This window comes from Schistocerca gregaria, chromosome X (genome assembly GCF_023897955.1).
Source record: "Schistocerca gregaria isolate iqSchGreg1 chromosome X, iqSchGreg1.2, whole genome shotgun sequence".
NCBI lineage: Eukaryota > Metazoa > Arthropoda > Insecta > Orthoptera > Acrididae > Schistocerca > Schistocerca gregaria.
In genome coordinates this window covers 256,197,942-256,219,785 of record NC_064931.1, presented here as the reverse complement: position 1 = coordinate 256,219,785, position 21,844 = coordinate 256,197,942, and the positions used below count along the sequence as shown (strand labels likewise).

The following is a 21,844-nucleotide window of genomic DNA, read 5'->3' as shown; positions in this document are numbered from 1 at the left end:
ACGTCTCGGGTTACCTCTTGTTCGCATTGACGGCACTTTGAACAGTGGACGTTACATTTCAGATGTGTTACGGCCCGTGCCTCTACTCTTCATTCGATCCCTGCGAAACCCTACATTTCAGCTGGATAATGCACGACCACATGTAGCAGGTGCTGTACGGGCCTTTCTGGATACAGAAAATGTTGGACTGCTGCTCTCCAGATCTCTCACCAACTGAAAACGTCTGGTCTACGGTGGCCGAGCAACTGGCTCGTCGCAAAACGCCAGTCACTACTCTTGATGAACTGTGGTATCGTGTTGAAGCTGCATGGGCAGCTGTACCTGTACACGCTATCCAAGCTCTGTTTGACTCAATGCCCAGGCGTATCAAGGCCGTTATTAAAGCCAGTGGTGGTGGTTCTGGGCACTGATTTCTCAGGATGTATGCACCCAAATTGCGTGAAAATGTAATCACATGTCAGTTCTAGTATAATATATTTGTCCAATGAATACCCGTTTATCATCTGCATTTCTTCTTGGTGTAGCAATTTTAATGGCCCATAGTGTATAAAGAAAGTAAATATTATCAATCTTCTGTTCTAGCTCTGTTTGGACGCATAATTATTGCTGTCAAACGCGCCAAAACATTATGAGTCAAAGCCGACGTCCAGTATCACTAAGTTTAACCCATTGAGCTCAAAACTACATAACTTGCAGAGAATAATGTAGCATAAAGACTAAGAGTTTCGAAAAGGACAAAGTATTTTAGAAAATGACAAGGTTTAACTCAAGATATGTTTCAGTTACTTGACTGTAAACTTTCGCATGTGGGTACGCTTGCGGCTTGACACTAGGGCTGTAGAAAACATTCCATCTAGGAAGAACTGCTCATTCTTAATCACCATACCTACCACCGACAAAATATCCGACCGATTCGTGTGTACACAGACACAATTAGGCAAACAGCAAGATGTTCAGTGAAGAACGCAGAAAGGGAAAGACCACCACTTGGAAAATAATAGCAGAAACACTGACACTCCTGGATGGAAGCGGAAAGGACTGAAAGAAATAGAATTCCCTCCATATCCACTTCCCATAGCCATAACCTCCAGACTCGTATTCACAACTGTAGTGCTAAGTGAAATACCGACAAGAGCAACTGCACACTTCGATTTTATATCATGTAAATTGTGACGTTCTCAAACGTATGATAAGTTGTTCTTAAACGAGCTGCATGACCCGTAGACTTATAAAAATTTTTGGACGAATGCTTTTAAAATGATATATCTGTTCGAACTACATTATTTTGCTGATTATACCAACGCGATTTATTAAGCACTAATGTAATCAAATTATTATATCGTATTAAAGCATTGAATATATTTGATTGTTACTATTATTAAAACTTAAGGCGTATGTGGAATGTTGAAAGTGCGAGTGACGGCAAATTATATTTGTGGGAGAGGGTGGGAGAAAGTAACAAGATAAAACCTGTCCCCCCTTCCCCTCGAAATTCAAGTCTGACAACACTGATTTCTTGCTTGGTGCGTAAATGCAGTGGAATAGAAAATGCTTCTAACTTGGTTTATATAGCCAGAAGCATCGGCGTATGGCAGCTAAAGATGGGGAGAGATTTGTAATCGAGGTTGTAGCCGAATGTTCAGCGCGGACTAAGTGCTTGCGCACGGCAGTCATCCGGGTAGCGCCACGTGAGTGCCAGCGCAGTGGCTGGAATTGTGCTACAGCGTCCGAAAACGCCGAAAATGTGATTGTGGCAATTAACGACAACATTTGACAGGAGTAGAATCGTGGTACACAATGAATCGAAAAATGTTACCACCACACAAGAAGAATTAGTTCTTCTCACTGAGTAATTTACGAATTTCATGTTAGGCATGGTGGCTGTTCTTAGCAAAATCGAAAGAGCGAAATGAATAGAAACTTCATAATAAAGTCCTTCTGCAGCCTTTTCGGCGATGGTAGTGCATTTTATTCGCCAAAGTAGCTTTTGAAACACGTCACCTTTAAGGTTTCAGTTATGTAAATAACATGCGGAAGACCTTTGATGTTATACGGTATGAAATTTTTATTGAACCGGCTTTTGGCTTATAAGGGCGTCATCAGACTAATAGTCTTGAAAGCCAGTGAACTAAGTAAATTAATACTACAGTACACCCACAATTATGTGATTTTTCACTTAAAATAACGAAATTTTCTAGCAAGCAGCGGCGGAAGAATCTAGTAACATATGGAAGATACATTAGTGCTATACCATATGCAATAGAAAAATTCACAGATCACGTGTCTGTCGCGTTGTTATTACAATAAAGAGCCTTCGATAGCCAACTGAAGCCCTGTAGATCAATTTGTGCTTCGAATTGTACGTAGGGGGATAATAAACACACTTTTGAAAAAGCACTAGACGGTTTTTTTTAATTATTGTTTCGATTCAGGTAAGTTTTCTTACGAATTAATCAGTGTGATGAAAGGGACCTTTGGAAAGACAGTATTCCTCGTAGTACTGAGGAGTCAGTGTCTGGACTAGAACGAAGCAGAAGAACTTGGAGTTTTGCTCAGGAGAGCTGAAATTTTTATTATTGTTATTGATCCTTTTGTGTTTTACTCAGAAATTAAAAAGACCGCTACGGTACGAATCCTGATTACAAAAATATATGAGGACTGTTACGAAGAGGGAGGATTTACACTACGAGAGAAACGAAATATTTCTCCGCTGGTGGATGCCATCACGGCATTAGAAAAATTGATGTGGTCGGGAATTGCGCATAGATTCAGAACGACAGTAAGAGTACGATATGCTAAGAGTTCCGGGCATACTAGATATTGTCATGCTTTTAACAGCGTGGCCTGACAAATATGACAGCAAGTAAGTAGCCGGCTAGTGCAGGAGCAATGAATGGTGATCGCGACGTTCTGCGGCATGGAATTGGCGATCGGTGTACAGTTTCACGTATTGAGAAGTTACCCACCTTGGTGACAGTTGCGCTCCTAAGCACGCCTTCTTCCTGGATGAGTGGCACCGTACCGCGGAAGCGAGCTCTCCTGGGCATTGCTACGAAGCCGTGCTTTAATAAGTTGCGTCGCATGCACGGCGGCGGCGGTCGCTTCTCGCTATCCGCGAGAGTGTCGATCGATTAGCAGGCGAGGGCGCGCAGTGGCGGTCTATGGCAGACGTGCTGCGGTCCGCAAGCATGTCGGTGTTGCGCAGTATTCTGTTCGTCTTCGTTACTTGCTGCATCTTCTTCGCTGTGGGCAGCATATACGAGCAGGATTTGGAGATATGCAAACAGGTGAGTCATCTGCTCTTCGAAATAATAGTGGCGCAATTGCTGCGACGGTGAGGTACAACCTACGCTTTGGTAAAAATCTTTCCACGTCTAATCCTCACTTGTTTGGTCTGGAGTTTTCTCCCGTAGTTATTGAAGCTAGAATTTAATGCGATGTGTATTTCCATAACTCGGTCCCAGCTTTTACTGAAGCATAACTTCAGTAAGTTAGAAATGTCAACAAACATATGTGTTAGTGTAATAACCTAAATCTCTATAACTACATTCACTGACACAGTGTATCGAATAAACCACCGTGTGTGTAAATTTTTAAATAATTCATTTTTGTAGCCTTAATATCAGTCTACAGATTCTGTAATCATCCTCTGTGTGCTGCCTGTCAACTGTAAATGACAGGAAACATATAAACTCACATAGGAAGACTGTCAGAATTTGTAAGTAATCGTGCCACATCTGCATTAGCTCGACAGCTTTGTTCAGCCAGTTTTCAGTAATTACAGCATACAATATGTTGACTAAAATCTATTGCCATATGCGAATTTAGTAATTGTTTGTGTTTCTATTTAAATTTAAAATACCTCATCAGTTTTGTGTAGTTATTCGTGACACATTAGTCTTTAAACTCGTGTGATAGTCACTATGAACAATGCTTTCTCATTATGGATATGGTTTTGAAAACTAAAAGCCTGTTACATTGTTCGCATGACGGATTCAACAGCCATACTACCCAAATGTTGCCGCTCTACTTACCGGTAAATTTATTCGGAACTGGAAAGAGAGATTAGATTAGATTGGGGTCAGGCACCCACTAGTACTGTACCATGAAGGTTCTGCTTGTTGTCCCAGTGGCTTAATATTTCTGTACGTACTATACGTACGAATCAGTGCTCATCTTAGGCTCTTACAACTCACAAATCTTCCTGAAATGATTCTCTTTGATTTTATTTTTAGGAAGCCAAAACAAATCTTTTCGCCTCCACCAGTCTCGTTAGGCGGAGTTTAAAATCAGGTTTCTGCAACTATACAATGGGGTGTACGTTTGCCTAAAGCTTGTCATTTTGCAGGAGCGTTTATTAAGGAGGCTTTCACATTACAGACGAAACGTTTCCAAGCTGGGGATTGTATAATGTGGAAACCTCCATTCGTAGGAGGGAAAAAAACTAGGAAAATCATCTCCCGATGCAGAATTTATCAGGACGAGTCCAATACTTCTAACGCTGACAGGAGAGAATATTTGTTATGATGGCAATAGTAAAAAACAAGCCCAAATGAAACGGAAATTAATGAACCATGTCGAAACGGGAACCCCAAAATCATTCGCCCTGTAACCGAAACCAAAATATCATAAAGCATCGTATTATCCAAATGAAAAAGGATACTGATACGAGCACTCATCTGTGGCTGTTTTCATGCAGAAACATCTGGCAAGCTTGTAAAAAAACTGACTTGGTTAGTAGGTACGGATGACATACTTCTGGAGAAGAATTTGTAAAATAGGACTTTTTGCGTAATAGATTAAAGCACTACATAGTATTAATTATTAGTGGTTAGAAGGAAATCTGGGAACTATAACACGGAGTAGTTGGATAAAGCCTTTTCATTTGAGGAATTTTTAAATAGTACCCTGTCATAATGCCAACATCGTACATTACAGAAGATAATCAGTAATTTCGTTTTACTCTTTCCTGTTAACTTTCAGGCACAGCATATGTATTACACACTGGACGTTTTCTATTAGTTTATGTAGGTCGATGATACTGCGAACATTTTTTTAATGATCTGTCAGCAGTAAACAAATAACGTACGGGTGTACAATGCTGTTTCAACAATAAATCAAAGACCCGGTACTTCCAGCCATATTTTTACGTGCAATTTTATTCTGTATTGTGATGTGAACAACTCGCCTTCATAGCTTGCCCAAGTACTTTTCATACACAAAATTTTCACCTCCAGTAACTTTTGGTCGGTAGAAGTTATTGATAAGCTCACTGGTTACCATCATCGGTAACATTTCCATCTCTATCGCGTAGTCACGGTATTGACTGTTTTTTGCCACTGATGTAGTTTACATACGACCAGAATCTCTTTGGGTTTTCTACCATATTTGGAGATGTGCTAATAATCAAATCGACGAGTTTCTCCCTTGTTTGACATTTTCTGCCCACGTCCCGTTCCTAATCCATTACATATGGAAATAGGAATACATAGGAGCAGACCAGATGTGGTTTGTATTCAAAGAAATAGTATCGGCAGCAATTGAGAGATTTGTACCAAATAAATTAACAAACGACGGAGCTGATTCTCCTTGGTACAAAAAACGGGTCGGAATGCTGTTACAGAAACAACGAAAAAAAACATGCTAAATTTAAACAGACCCAAAATCTCCAAGACTGGCGATCTTTTACAGAAGCTAGAAATTTAGCGCGGACTTCAGTGCGAGATGCTTATAATAGTTTCCACAACGAAACTTTGTTTCGAAACCTGGCAGAAAATCCATAGAGATTCTGATCGTATGTGAAGTATGCTAGCGGCAAGACACAATCAATGCCTTCTGTCCGCGATAGCAGTGGAGATACTATCGAAGACAGCGCTGCCAAAGCAGAGTTACTAAACACAGCCTTCCGAAATGCCTTCACAAAAGAAGACGAAGTAAATATTTCAGAATTCGAATCAAGAACAGCTGCCAACATGAGTAACGTAGAAGTAGATATCCTCGGAGTAGTGAAGCAACTTAAACCACTTAATAAAAGCAAGTCTTCTGGTCCAGACTGTATACAAATTAGGTTGATTTCAGAGTATGGTGATGCAATAGTTTAATACTTAACAATCATATACAACCGTTCGTTCTACGAAAGATGCGTACCCAAAGACTGGAACGTTGCACAGGTCACACCAATATTCAAGTAAGGTAATAGAAGTAATCCACTAAATTACAGGTGCATATCATTAACGTCGATATGTAGCAGCATTTTGAAACATATATTGTCTTCAAACATTATGATTTACCTCGAAGAAAACGGTCTATTGACAAACAGTCAACACGGATTCAGAAAACATCGTTCTTGTGAAACACAACTAGCTCTTTACTCGCACGAAGTGTTGAATGCAATTGACAAGGGATTTCAAATTGATTCCGTATTTCTAGATTTCTGAAGGCTTTTGACACTGTTCCACACAAGCGGTTTGTAGTGAAATTGCGTGCTTATGGAATATCGTCTCAGTTATGTGACTGGATTCGTGATTTCCTGTCAGAGATGTTCCTAGTAACTGACAGAAAGTCATCCAATGAAACATAAGTGATTTCTGGTGTTCCCCCAGGTAGTTTTATAGGCCCTTTGCTGTTCCTCATCTATATAAACGATTTGGGAGACAATCTGAGCAGCCGTTTCAGGTTGTTTGCAGATGACGCTGTCGTTTATCGATTAGTAAAGTCATTAGAAGATCAAAACAAATTGCAAAACGATTTAGAAAAGATATCTGTATGCTGCGAAAATTGGCAGTTGACCCTACATAACGAAAAGTGTGAGATCATCCACACGAGTGCTAAAAGGTACCCGTCAAACTTTGGTTACACGATAAATCATTCAAATCTAAAGGCCGCAAATTCAACTAAATACCTAGGAATTACGAGTACGAACAACTTAAATTGGAAGGAACACAAAGAAAATATTGTGGGGAAGACTAACCAAAGACTGCGTTTTATTAGCAGGACACTTAGAAAATGTAACAGATTTACTAAAGAGACTGCCTACACTAAGCTTGTCCGTTCTCTTTTAGAATACTGCTGCGCAGTGTGGGATCCTTACCATATAGGTTTGACAAAGTACATCCAAAAAGTTCAAAGAAGGGCAGCACGTTTTGTATTATCACGAAGTAGAGGAGAGAATGTCACTGAAATGATACAGGATTTGGGATGGACATCATTAAAACAAAGACGTCTTTCGTTGCGGAGGAATCTTCTCACAAAATTCCTATCACCAACTTCGTCCTCCGAATGCAAAATGTTTTGTTGACCCCGACCTACATAGGGGGGAACGATCACCATGATAAAATAAAAGAAATCAGAGCTCGTAATGAAAGATATAGGTGTTCGTTCTTTCCGCGCGATATACGATATTGGAATAATAGAGAATTGTGAAGGTGGTTCGATGAACCCTCTGTCAGACACTTAAACGTGATTTTCACAGTATCCATGTAGATGTAGATTTCTATACATTTTTTCCAGTGTAAATCGGTTCAACATTAACTCATTAGAATTTTTACCAAGTTTCGCTGCCATACGATTACAGCTCACACTGGACTTCCGCGAGTAGCTGCACTTTAATCATAACCACCTGCTACGCGCGATGGGCATTTGAAGTCGGGTACCTCACAATAGGCTATTTCTCAGAGATGTGATCAAACTGCACGTCTGCAGTGGGCCAAACAACACAGAAACTGGACAGTAACCAATGGAGGCTTGAAGTCTGATCAAACAAGTCCGATGATGCGTGCTTCTAAAAGGTGCATCAGCAGCCCAATGAAGCATTTCACCCACCCTGTATTGAGGGTTCAGTTATGATTTGTAGATGATTTTCTTCCTCGACTTGGGCCCACTCATTCAAGTTGCCGTGAACATGAACCAGAATGTTAATTTCAACATCCTCGATGGCCAAGTGTTTCATTTTCTGCTACGTTTTCATGATGAGTATGCTGTGGACACTCCCAGCCTCCAAGATCCAAGATAACAACAGCCTTGTTCATAGGGTTGCAGGATTACGTTCCTGGATTGAAAAGTACTCAGGCACCCTATCGCAGCTGGACTGGCCAGCTAAATCGCCATACCTTAATCATACACAGTGTTCGGAAATTCCCCTTACAAACTTCTAGGACTTGCAGAAGGGAGTGAGTAAATAATATTTTGAATCGGAACCCATGTTCGGAAACGTACTGTTTCCGTGATTCAGCCATTTGAAAACATGTTGGTAACGCTAACACTTTTTTAAGTAATTGATTAGGTGTGATCAATGTACTGTGCCACCCTTTAGACACAATCGATTAGTAGACACAGCACTTATGAACAGACGCTAGCAACACTGCGACACGCAGGAGAGAAAGCAACGCCAGAGTAGGTTCTACCATACATCGCTGTATTTGTGAATGGAACAGGAAAGGAAATGAAATAATTGTACATGGTGCCCTCCGCCACGCACCGTATAATGGCATGCGGAGTATCTCTGTAGATGTAGTTGTACCTTGGAATAAGTCACTTAACTGCGCCGACTAGACAGTGTCTAAAATCAACGATATAATCCGTGTACTCAGAATTGATCGTTTATCCAGACACAATGAAGGCATGTAACTTGGATGTTAATTTTCTCTCACTACAGATCACACTACGTACCACTACAACGACGCTATGTACTGAAGGATAGCCACAGTTATTATTTTCGTGGTATACTTGAGCTAGTGGTAGCTACTGGGATATGTTAATATGGGTCTAAATAACGCATCTGACTCGCAGGTTATTACAAGATGCGTAAGGTTAACTACCACCAAAGCTGATCTCAATCACAATGGAAAATACTATGCACAAGAGTGTGCGGTGGATAGAAATAAGATATTCCACTTGCAGCGACAAAGTATATAATTTGACAATAAAACGGCGCAATTCGCTAACCAACAGCGCTTCCAAAATATCGCAATTTGAGCCTTTGGTAGGAAAAACATTTAAGTGGAATATTTATTAATATGGGCTGTCTGACCCACTGATTCCACTTAAATGTTTTTCCTACCAAAGCCTCAAAGTATCATGTGACCTCATCCAATCAATGTGGACATTAATAAATGGTTCAAATGGCTCTGAGCACTATGGGACTTAATATATGTGGTCATCAGTCCCCTAGGACTTAGAACTACTTAAACCTAACTAACCTAAGGCCATCACACACATCCATGCCCGAGGCAAGATTCGAACCTGCGACTGTAGCGGTCACGCTGTTCCAGACTATAGCGCCTAGAACCGCACGGCCACACCGGCCGGCGATCATTAAAACTTTTACGTAATAATAAGTATACATTCAACTTCCAAAGACGTAATTTTATCTTTAACTATAAGTCGTTGCTTGTCAACGATAAAGTCTATACGTAGCGTCTCGCTAAGATCATTAATTAAATCGAATTATAACGTCTTAACTCTTTCTCAGAAATCTCAACCTATCTGAACTAAATGAAATTTCTTTCTTTTAAAAATAATTATCTTCCATAAAGCGTAAACTACTTCTTCCTTTTCTTAAATTCTTAACGTCTTTCCTCTCGTTACAAATTAATAAATATAAATTATTATTTCTGTTTGTTAGAGGTTTAATATCTCTGAACTTTACTTCGATACAATGGCAACCTTTTTCATAACGTATGCGGTGCTTCTCTTTAATACTTTGCTATAAATGCAAATTAATCGTCTGGTTGAAGATCGAACTTCGCTTTCAACTACCATTCCACAAAAATTCTGTGGTAAATGATACTCGGGGAACGTTTTCACGTGGCTGCTACGGTCGCAGGTTCGAATCCTGCCTCGGGAATGGATATGTGTCATATCCTTAGATTAGTTAGGTTTAAGTAGTTATAAGTTCTAGGGGACTGATGACCTCAGATGTTAAGTCCCATAGTGCTCAGAGCCATTTGAACTCGTTTTTATATTGTTTACAACAGAAATAATCTGTCTTTATTGCCTTTTATTAATTCGTGTACAGGTACAAGTCAGCATATTTTGTTATGCGTGTGCTAACTAACTAAATAAAATCTCGCTAAGCGGAAACGTAATAATAATTTTAAAAACCAAACAAAAAAGCTGAGTGTCATCGCCGCTTTTAAACTATGTTAACTGTAAATGGGACGCAAATCTTAATCACTTTCCGCCACCCCAATAATGTTTAAATATTTAATCACACAGCACTCGTTATATATTAAACAGGCACGATACGGTGCTGCGGTCGGCAACGCCTATATCAGACAAGTGTCTGGTGCAGTTGTTAGATCGGTTACTGCTGCTGCAACGGCAGGGTATCAAGATGTGAGTGAGCTTGATCGTGGTGTTATAGTCGGCGCACGAGCGTTTGGACACAGCATCTCCGAGATAGCGATGAAGTGGGGATTTTCCCGTACGACCATTTCACGAGAGTACCGTGAATATTAGGAATCCGGTAAAGCATCAAACCTCCGACACTGCTGCGGCCGGGAAAGGTCCTGCAAGAATGCGACCAACGACGACTGAAGAGAATCGTTCAACCTGATAAAAGTGCAACCCTTCCGGAAATTGCTGTCGATTTTAATGTTTGGTCATTAGCAAGGTCAGCGTGCGAATCATTCAACGAAACATAATCGATATTGGCTTTCGAAGCCGAAGGCCCACTCGTGTACCCCTGATGACTGCACGACACAAAACTTTACCCCTCACCTGGGCCCGTCAACACCGACATTGGACTATTGATGACTGGAAACATGTTGCCTGGTCGGATGAATCTCGTTTCAAATAGTATGGTGAGGATTTATGTGTACGGGCATGGGGAAAACCTCATGAATCCATGGACCCCGCATGTCAGCAGGGGACTGTTCAAGCTGGTGGAGGCTCTGTAATGGTGTGGTCCGTGTGCAGTTGGAGTGGTATGGGACCCCTGATACTTCTAGATACGACTCTGGCAGGTGACACGTACGTAAGCAATCTCTCTAATCACGTGCATCCATTCAAGTTCAATGTGCATTCCGAGAGACGAAGATAATTCCAGCAGGACAATGTGACACCCCACACGACCAAAATTGCTACAGAGTGGCCCCAGGAACACTCTTATGAGTTTAAACACTTCCGCTGGCCACCAAACTTCCCAGACATGAACATTATTGAGTATATCTGGGATGCCCTGCAATGTGCTGTCCAGAAGAGATCTTACGGATTTATGGACAGCCCTGCAGGATTCATGGTGTCAATATATTAGCGTGTCCTTGAAAAAATGGTTCTTTCTTAGCGGTTCAGGGACCGTGGAAAAAATCACAAAATCGAGATCACGCATGCAGATCTCTGACAACTTCCGATTGGTTCTCAGTTCTACATTAACAGCATAGGACGTCCACTCTCCTCACAACAACAGTTACTATATCTCTAGAGAGATTTGCAATATTTATTACAATAAACTATACACACGCCGAAGTCACAAAATACACCCTGACACATAATCGCAAAGTCACTAGTCTTATGTGATTGCATTCTATTCCACTACCACAATACATCAACGCAACGCCATTATTCCCTTAGTGCGTGCTACAATCCACCTCACAAAAACAAATAATAACTTCACTTGACAACGTGTCTCCTCTTCCACAAACCAACGAAAAATTTCCGACTAAATGAGACACGGTACTCCTTCAAACGTTTGCTATCAAGCACCCCAACGTTCAGTCACTGCGTCGGCACAAAATTAGCAAACAGGAGAAACCAATCTCAGAATTCAATTATTTGTAGCTGCTACTACCCACAAAAGTCTACGTTCCATCACAAAATTGTCTTCTGCTTTTCTGTCTACAGGGTGAGCTTAAACTTCACTCAAATTTGCGAAACAATAATTTTCTCCAGCAAACCGATAACATTTCCAAAGTATCTATCTCAACGACTTAAGAGTTACTTTGAACTCTCCCGTAGCGGACTAACTTATTGCGACCCTCTCATTGGAACTCACTCGTCGAGACTAACTCTTTAGACAATCTCGTGAGGCAACCCTTGAGAGACTAACTATAATTTTTTAAGGAACGAGCCAAGAACCATTTACGGCGAACAAATATAGCACGATAATTCTCTCTTTAACAAAACCTGTTTCTTCTTAGCAGCCGCCGGCTTGATCTTGTAGAAGCCAGCTACTCCGTAGCTGTAATCTCTGCCGCACGCCGCGACTCTACGGTCGCCTTTCACGTAGATCGGACGACAAAATGTACATTTTAACACACACACACACACACACACACACACACACACACACACACACGCAAACTCATATTTGTAAGAAAACTTTACAAACTTATGAATAACATGGGCTGAGTGATGCGCCACGTAGAAGTTTATGTCTCCGTCGGTGGTGAAATTCTTCGCCGAGGTGGGAGATATTAGTTGGGTTGTGCAATATCTGCCTCGAACAAATTCACTTCAGCGGCGACGCTACTCGTAGGAAGCTGATTCGAATTCTGGTGCTGGAAGATCATTTCAACGCCAATACATGGCCTGCAACGGAAGCAGAGGTGGTGGAATGCAGTTTCTGGTGACCAGACTTTGCAGAAGTGCAGTCCATTGAGTTCTAAATCTCTCCGCAGTATCTCACTGAATGAGGCTAGGTGACACTGTAGATGGTCATCCGTGCGTCAGAGGAGGACGTTCAGTTCAGCAGCCTCCATTGTGATATTCGAGAGGAGTTGTGTATGTGATGGTACCATGTCTCACCCTCTTTCTCCTCCAAACATCTTCGACACTTAGTAGCGTATCCATGGCTCGGTTCTAAGGGGTCGCAGTTTGTTACAGTCTCTTCCCCCACCATCCTAACGCAATATCCCATACCCCCCCCCCCCCCCCCCACACACACACACATTTAATGTGCTACCAGTGCCTACGAGTCACTAACACGCTACAGATACACACTTGACACCTTGTAAACCGAGCTTGACGGAGCAATGGTTACATGCTGGACTCACGTTCTGGAGGATGGTGGTTGAAATACCCGCATGGCCATTCAGGTTTAGATTTTCCGTCGTTTCCATAACTTTTTTTTGGGAAAGACTTGAGTGAGTATATGGAAAATGACACAGCCAATTTCCTTCCACATCCCTCCCCAGTCCGCTTCTAATTACTGTTATTCACGTGATATAATAAACTGTTTAAAAAAATTACGGAATGTTCCGCTGGTAGTTAGAAGAAGGTAGACTGAGACACACAGTGTTAATATTCCACAACAATATTTATTTCATATTTTTGTATTTGTGAATATTTTGTAGTGACTCAGCTTTCGTTCTTCTAGGACGACATCAACAGCAAGAGCTTCTAGCTGTAGAGACTTATTTCCAAAGGTATATGACGATTCAAAGATTAAGTTATCTATACCAAAAACACAAATTGCAGTGCTTGAATGTCACATGAGAATAAAACAATACATATTATTTACTGAATAACTGAATGTTTTGAAACAAAGGTACAAGTAAAAAACCCTAAACCGACACCGACTGATCGTCAGATACAAATTAAAATTTTTCTAGTACCGATATGTTAAAGCCTGACAATCAGGGGGGGTTTTGGGATTTATACTTGAATATTTAGGGTCTAAAACATTCAGTTCATCATTAAATAATATTTCTCGTTTTGTACACATGTCAAATTGAAGCATCGCAGTTTGTGCTTTTTGTGTGGATGAATAATCTTCAAATCGTCTCACGTCTTTGGAACTAGCAATCACAGTGCTAGCTCTCGCTGATGTTGTGTGGACTGTCTGTTCAGCCTTAAGTCGTCTGATGATGGCCTAGAAACCCGAATGCGGATCCACAACAAAATATAAAAGTAAGTATTAAAATGGTTCAAATGGCTCTGAGCACTATGGGACTTAACTGTTGTCGTCATCAGTTTCCTAGAACTTAGAACTACTTAAATCTAACTAACCTAAGGACATCACACACGTCCATGCCCGAGGCAGGATTCGAACCTGCGACCGTAGCGCCTAGAAACGCACTGCCATTCCGGCCGGCAAAGTAAGTATTACTGTGAAACATTAACGTTGTGTGTTTCAGTTTTTAATTAGTCAAAAAAAATGTAGCACCACTTGCAAAACTGCGTAAGTGTATGGGCTTATATTTAAAAAGAGCGGGGAATAAAATATTGAGCTTTATGATACCAAAGAAATACTTTTGCCGTGGAATAAAATCATAACAACAACATCTTTGAACATCTGTGAAATCAAAATGTACTACTGAGTAGCATTACCGTGTCGTTACACCTTGTGCATTGTAACATACTTGGATTTATCATGGCGTGCTGTTCACGAAGTGCTGAGACGTAGATGTTCAAACTTGTCCCATGTTGCGACAGCAATCCTTCTCTAGTCATCCAGAGTGAGAGTGGGGTTCCTTCGACGAAACATTCCAAGTTTCAGCTGGTTCTAAGCATGCTCAGTCGGGTTCATGTCATCATATACCACATGCCATTTTATTCCTTTAATTCCGGTCTCAAACGAGGTGGCGCGGCCTTATAGTGCGTTATCGACTTGAAAGAAGAACCCATTGCTGAAATGTTGACTGTGGGACTGGACAATAGTTTGAAGCAGGGTGTTCTGATGGTGCACATCCCCCAAATTACCCTCGATAGCGACGAATGACGTTCGATATTAGTACATGATACCGGCCCAGAACATGACTGACCTACCTCCCAGCTAAACCTGTGGGGGTGCGTGCGTGAGACCTGCAATGGTACTTGGCCACCTCTTCACTCTTGTGTTACTATCACCATCTAGCAGACAAATCCTGTACTCTTCGGTGAAAAGAAGCCGATGCCATTGACCATATTGCATTCCAGATGCTTCAATTCCTACTATCCCTGTAATGTTTTCCCTGATTTCTGGCGGACATTATTTTGTACTATCCATTGTTGTTGGAGCAGATAATAGGGCCACTATCTCAAGCCCGAGTACTTTATGTGTAGTGTGTCGGTAACAAAATGTCCAAGAATCCGTGTATAACTGTTATTTTTGCTACATGAAATCGCCTCCAGTGGGGTATCAAAGAACGTACACTGATGAGGCATTGGCCGAGCGGTCTGAGGCGCTGCAGTCATGGACTGTGCGGCTGGTCTCGGGGGAGGTTCGAGTCCTCCCTCGGGCATGGGTGTGTGTGTGTATGTCCCTAGGATAATTTGGGTTAAGTAGTGTGTAAGCTTAGGGACTGATGACCTTAGCTATTAAGTCCCATACGATTTCACACACATTTGAACATTGGAACAACTGATGAGGCAGAACGTTATGGCCATTTGATTAATAGCGTGTTGATGCACATGTACAGAGCAGTACAGCAGCGATTCTGCGTGGCATGGATTCGTCAAGTCTCTGGTTGTTTTCTAGAGCTATGTGGCACCAGATAATATGCTTAAATACTTAAAGTAGTAAAGGAGTTTTGCTATTTGGGGAGCAAAATAACTGATAATGGTTGCAGGTGAGAGGATATAAAATGTAGACTGGCAATGGCAAGGAAAGCGTTTCTGAAGAAGAGAAATATGTTAACATGGGGTATTGATTTAAGTGTCAGAAAGTCGTTTCTGAAAGTATTTGTATGGAGTGTAGCCATGTATGGAAGTGAAACATGGGCGATAAATGATTCGGACAAGAAGAGAATAGAAGCTTTCGAAATGTGGTGCTACAGAAGAATGCTGAAGATTAGATGGATAGATCACATAAATAAATGAGGAAGCATTGAATAGAATTCGGGAGAAGAGGAGTTTGTGGCAAAACTTGACAAGAAGAAGGGACCGGTTGGTAGGACATGTTCTGAGGCATCAAGGGATCACAAATTTAGCATTGGAGGGCAGCGTGGAGAGTAAAAATCGTAGAGGGAGACCAAAAGATGAATACACTAAGCAGATTCTGAAGGATTAGGTTGCAGTACGTACTGGGAGAAGATGACGCTTGCACAGGATAGAGTAGCATGAAGAGCTGCATCAAACCAGTCTCAGGACTGTAGACCACAACAACAATAACAACAACATGCAGTTTCAGAAATTATGAGCCGGTGGTTTGTGGGAGCGGAGATGTCTACCGATAGCGGCCCACTGGGTTCAGATCAGGCGAATTTGGCGGCCAAGTCATCAAAGTGACTTCGTAGTCATAAACCACAGTAGCACGTATCTGACCTTGTGCCACAGATAGGTATATTGCTGGTAGATGCCATCACTGTTGTGAAAGACATCAAGCATGAAGGGATGCAGGTGATCCACAGTAATGTTCACATAGTCCACAGTTGACATGGTACCTCCGATTATTATCACAGGTACAATGCAAGGCAGACGTATGTCTCCATAGCATAATACTGCTCCCACCAGCCTGCGTCCATGGTGCAGTGCATGCTTCGAGCAATCGTTCACCTGGATCACAGTGCATGACCATTGGACCTGGTATAACAAGAAATAGTTAGTTAGGTGTTCCACAGATCATTTGAACGATTCTTTTATCGAAATGGCGTCGAACGAGTCAGTTTATAGGATATGCATACACGATTAATGTCAACATTAAAAAATACATTATCATTTTATTCCCACTAATGCAACTACACATCTTTTAAAACTAGTTTTTTTCTGGATACCAGTTTTTAAGTAGCAATTCGTCAATGGAACATAGGTAGTTGTCCAGGAACGATGATTTTAATTTAGATTCAAAACTTGCATCTCTACCCTTCAGACATTTTACATTTTTGGGCAAATAATGAAGAATTTTTATTGCTGCACGCTGAACTCTTCCTTGAGTCAATGACAGCTTTAGTAATGGGTACTAAAGGTAATTTTTCCCTCTAATGTTGTAGGTATGTACATCACTGTTCTTCTCAAATTGTGCCGGCCGGTGTGGCCGAGCGGTTCTAGGTGCTTCAGTTTGGAACCGCGCGACCTCTACGGTCGCAGGTTCGAATCCTGCTCGGGCATGGATGTGTGTGATGTCCTTAGGTTAGTTAGGTTTAATTAGTTCTAAGTTCTAGGGGACTGATGACCTTAGCTGTTAAGTCCCATAGTGCTCAGAGCCATTTGAACCATTTATTCTCAAATTGTGATGCATTTTCGCTAGCAAAATTCATCATAAATAATGTATATTGTGGCGGCTCTGTTAAAATGAAGAGATACCTACATAACGTCCGTCGGTGAACACCGCGTATTGTTCTTATTGCTCGCCCTTTGCAATCAATACTTTATCTTTGTAAGTGATCAGTTATCCCATAGAATTATTCCGCACGACATTACTGAGTAGAAATATGGAAAATGTCAGAAGACTGATACATTTTTTTCCAGGATTAGCAGTTATACGAAGAGCAAAAGTAGTTGAACTTAATTGTTTGAGAAGCTCAGTACTGTGCTTCTTCCACTTCATGTTTTCTTCAATATATACACCCAAAAATTTGTAGCATTCTACCCTACTTATTGACTCCTGCTCATGTTGTACATCAGTTGTTGGAATGACTATTTTTTTTGTACAGAACTGAATGTAGAGTGGATTTCCAAATTTAGGGAGAGTTGATTTTCAGAGGACCTCTTAATAATTCTTTGGAAAATATCATTGACTATTTTGTTGCTTTCTCTTTAACAGGATTTATTATAGCACTAGTTTCGTCTGCAAAAGGTAGCAATTTTGCTTGAATGTTAAGTGAAAGATCATTCACGTATAAAAGGAATAGCAGTGGACCAAAAATTGAACCATGATTTTTCCCCAGTTACCAAAATTTTCTTTCTGTTCGACATTGTCTAAATTATTCAGCATAACATTTTTCATTGTATTTGTCAAGTATGATTCAAACCAGCTGTGTGAAAAGTCAATTCCATAAAATTAGGGTTTTTCTAAGAGTTACCTACACAATCCAAGTACTTGGAGAGATCACAAAAAATACCAATTGGCTATATATTATTATTTAAGACTTGTACTATTTCATGAGTGAACGTATAAACAGCATTCTCAGGGTGAGCAACCATTTTGAAATCCAAACTGTGACATGCGTCTTCCACATAAGTGAGCGACAGCTCTTGAGGAAACTACTTTTTCGAATATTTTGGAAAAAAGATGTCAAAGATGTCACTAAGGACATTGGATGTTAATTGTTTAAATCTGTCTTGTCGTCTTTTTTACGAAGAGGTTTAATAATTGAATATTTTAACATCTCTGGAAACATTCCTCGTGACAGTGATACACTACATATATCACTAAGAACGTTGCTTGTAAAGCTGCAACAACTTTTCAGAATTCTGTTTGAAATTCCATCAACTCCACAATAACTTTTTATATTTATAATTTATATAATTATATTAATTTCTGTGAATGATGCTGGTGCTACTTCTAGTTGCTTAAGGTTTTGTGGAACGATATATTCTTCTTCAACTGAACCATCTAATTCTGTATTTGCTTCTACGTTTATTGTTAAAAGTACTTGAAACTTTTGAATTATCAGTCACATCATTGCCATTTGGTTTAATTGTTATGAAATCTTATTTATTTCTGTCAGGGCATGCATACTTCTAGACATTTTGCCAGCCGCTGTGGAAGAGCGGTTCTAGGCGCTTCAGTCCGCAACCACGCTGCTGCTACGGTTGCAGGTTCGAATCCTGCCTCGGGCATGGAAATGAGTAATGTCCTTAGGTTAGGTAGATTTAAGTAGTTCTAAGTCTAGGGAACTGATGACCTCAGATGTTAAGTCCCATAGTGCTTAGAGCCATTTTTTCTAGACATTTTAATGACTTTCCTTAAAATACTACAGTGTTTTTTGTAGCATTCAAGTAATGTCGGGTCTTGACGTACTCTGAAGTTTACATAAATATCCCCCTTCTTCTTACATGAGATTTTTAATTCCATTAGTTATTCATGGCTTGCTTGTTTTTTATGGACCTTTTGGATAATTTTTTAGGAAAGTAACTTCTAAGTACTGGCACAAGTTTAATGTATGAAATAAATTTAATTCGACATTAACATCTCTTCTGACATATCCTCTACCACCACTTTTAGCTTAGTCTTAAAACATTGCACCCTGTTCTCATTAAGAAGCCTCACTACTTGGTATGAACCTGCCTCTGGGATGTAAGATGCTGTTTATTTCCATTAATTGTGCATCATGTTCAGATAGCCCATTAGCAATTGGTTTTACATTAATTGTTTCATCCTGAGAACAGTGTGTATCAGTGTCCTACTATTTTGCTGCACATGAGTTGGAAAATTTACTACTGAAATTAGACTGAAACACCCAATAATAATTCTAGTTTATTTTTCCTGTCCGTATCTTTAAAGAAATCTACACTGAAATCTATACAAACTACTAACTGTTTCTTCTTGTCTGTCAGGTAGCCCACTAATGCAGCTAGATTTCTCATAAACAGCTCAAAGTTTCCTAGAGGGGATCTGTAGACTGTTATGATTATCAGAGAAGTATTCTGCAATAACAACTCAAGAGCACATATTTCTAGGTTCTGATCAATGCAAAGTCTATTTGTTTGAATATTTTCGACTTTGTACCTAACATATGTTGCAACTCCTCCTTTTTCCATGTTTACACGAAACTGATGCAAGTCTATAATCCTTGCTAATTAACTTCTCCTCTGTTATTATATGGTGTTCAGATAGACATCCCTTCAGAATTTCCCACATCTTCTAGGCATACAATAAATAAGCTTATCTGTTTTGTTTCTCTAACCTGTAATGTTTTGATGAAACAAATTAATTTTACTTTTCTGGAAACTGTTACATATGTTACGGTCCTCTTCTAATTTCAATAAAATCTGTCAGTCTATAACCCGACTTAAAACTAAAACTCGTGTGACACTCTGGCAATCACAGGGATTTTGTCTTGTGTGCTTGTGGCCCCCCGCAGGATGCTCAGCTAACCTTTTCTACGCCCTCCTATTAGGAGGCACAGATAGACTGTGTCAGTCAAAAGCAGTTCGCTCAGCTTTGTTCGCACGGCCAAAGCCGTATTAATGCAGGGCTGGTCATGTAGGTACCAAACTTCGACAAACCCCATAAGAGTGCGTGCTGTTGCTGTTGCTATTTTGGAGCACCTTTTATGCTATATTGTTAGTTGTTAGCCAGGCTGTTTCCTGCTCCTCCTACAATAAGCAAAACATCGTTGCCCTCAAAATCTCTTCAGATTTGAAAGAAATTAGAACAGGACCATAACATATGTAACAGTTTCCAGAAAAGTAAAATTAATTTGTTTCATCTCTGTCATCCGACTACGCTTGGCGCTAGGTTTCACGATGCTTGTGACCTGGTATTCTACCCATAGGTTTCCTGTAACAATTGGCGTAAGCCTCTCCGTGAGTGCTGACTCTTTTCTTTTTACGTGACGTTTCTACCGACCCAGTCTTAAAGTCGCTCCTACGAGTCTGCCGTACCCATTTTCATCCAACCAGGTGACACGACTCCTTTGATCAGCGGTCCAATGTCGATGATCCCATACCCACTGCAATTGTAATGTCGCTGTGTTGGGTCAACCACGAATGTGTAGGGGTCGTCTGCTGCAGGACAGCCAACTAGCTTAATCGTTTCCGAAATACTTGTTCCCAGGTGCTGGGCGATAACAGTCTGCCCTATGTCCAAGTCGCTTGTTCCGGTGGTTTTCCCCATTTGGAGCCCTATCGGCGCATGGATGATTCTCCACTCATGTCTGGTCCGCTGATATGTATACTTCTCTTACGGTGTCACGGGCCCGCAGACTCACCTGGTGGCAATAAATCTTGCTGTGGGTAGCTGTCATAATGTTGTGACTCGTCACTGTACGCTGCTATGGAGTTCGGCATGGTCCTGGTAGTGAGGGCTCGCTTTTTCCTTGTCCAGTTTCGGATCGACCATTGTTCTTCAGGTGTGGATATGTGCCATCGGGTCGATTACTTGGCACTTGTCGCAATATCGGGATGTGGCCAAACGAATTTTGAAACCCTTCTCCTACGTTATTGCCGAATCGGTTATGAGATCGTACCAAACAAAGTGTACATCCGATGGGAGCGTCGGAACGGACATTCCTCTGGACATTCTGCCAGTTCCTCGTTTGGTGTTTAATAATTCGATGGTGTGGCAGAAGGGCCCTTGTTATCTCATGATAAATATATGAAATGGACGACCAAAGCGCTTCCTCTGCAACATTGCTGTGCTCTAAGGTGAAATCTGAATAATTGTTGTGGTGCGTCAGTGGGAGGAGACATGACCCATGGCTGTATCATAATGAATAACTACTATCTTGTAGTGAAGTCGAAGTAGATACTCCGTGCGAATTGGTATGGGTGGAGGTTATACTTAACAGCCGAACTAAGTTAATAATTGGCTCCTTCTACCGACACCCAGACTCCGATGATATAGTTGCTGAACGGATAAGAGAAAATTTGAGTCTCGTAACAAATAAATACCCCACTCATACGATTATAGTTGGCGGGGACTTCAACCTTCCCTCGATATGTTGGCAAAAATACTTGTTTAAAACCGGCGGTAGGCAGAAAACATCTTCCGAGGTTGTCCTAAATGCTTTCTCCGAAAATTATTTCGAGCAGTTAGTGCACGAACCCACGCGAATTGTAAATGGTTGCGAAAACACACTTGACCTCTTAGCCACAAACAATCCAGAGGTAATAGAGAGCATCAGGACTGATACAGGGATTAGTGATCACAAGGTCGTTGTAGCTAGGCTCAATACCGTTTCTTCCAAAACCGCCAGAAGCAAACGCAAAATAATTTTATTTAAAAAAGCAGATAAAGTGTCACTAGAAGCCTTCCTAAGAGACAATCTCCATTCCTTCCGAACTGACTAGGCAAATGTAGACGAGATGTGGCTCAAATTCA

At 40.9% G+C, this 21,844-nt stretch overlaps 2 protein-coding genes across 2 annotated transcripts in view; one reads left to right on the top strand and one right to left on the bottom strand.

Annotated features, from left to right (window-relative positions):
* The window catches only part of LOC126298463 (uncharacterized), an 86,410-nt gene extending 83,294 nt beyond the window's left edge, over positions 1 to 3,116 (bottom strand). Inside the window, exon 1 of the mRNA XM_049989793.1 lies at positions 2,967 to 3,116. Within this exon, the coding sequence (XP_049845750.1) occupies positions 2,967 to 3,083 (117 nt within the window). The 5' untranslated portion in view covers positions 3,084 to 3,116. The remainder of the gene's footprint in view (positions 1 to 2,966) is intronic.
* LOC126298462 (endosome/lysosome-associated apoptosis and autophagy regulator family member 2-like) overlaps positions 3,103 to 21,844 on the top strand; it is a 223,396-nt gene continuing 204,654 nt past the window's right edge. Inside the window, exon 1 of the mRNA XM_049989792.1 lies at positions 3,103 to 3,287. Within this exon, the coding sequence (XP_049845749.1) occupies positions 3,162 to 3,287 (126 nt within the window). The 5' untranslated portion in view covers positions 3,103 to 3,161. The remainder of the gene's footprint in view (positions 3,288 to 21,844) is intronic.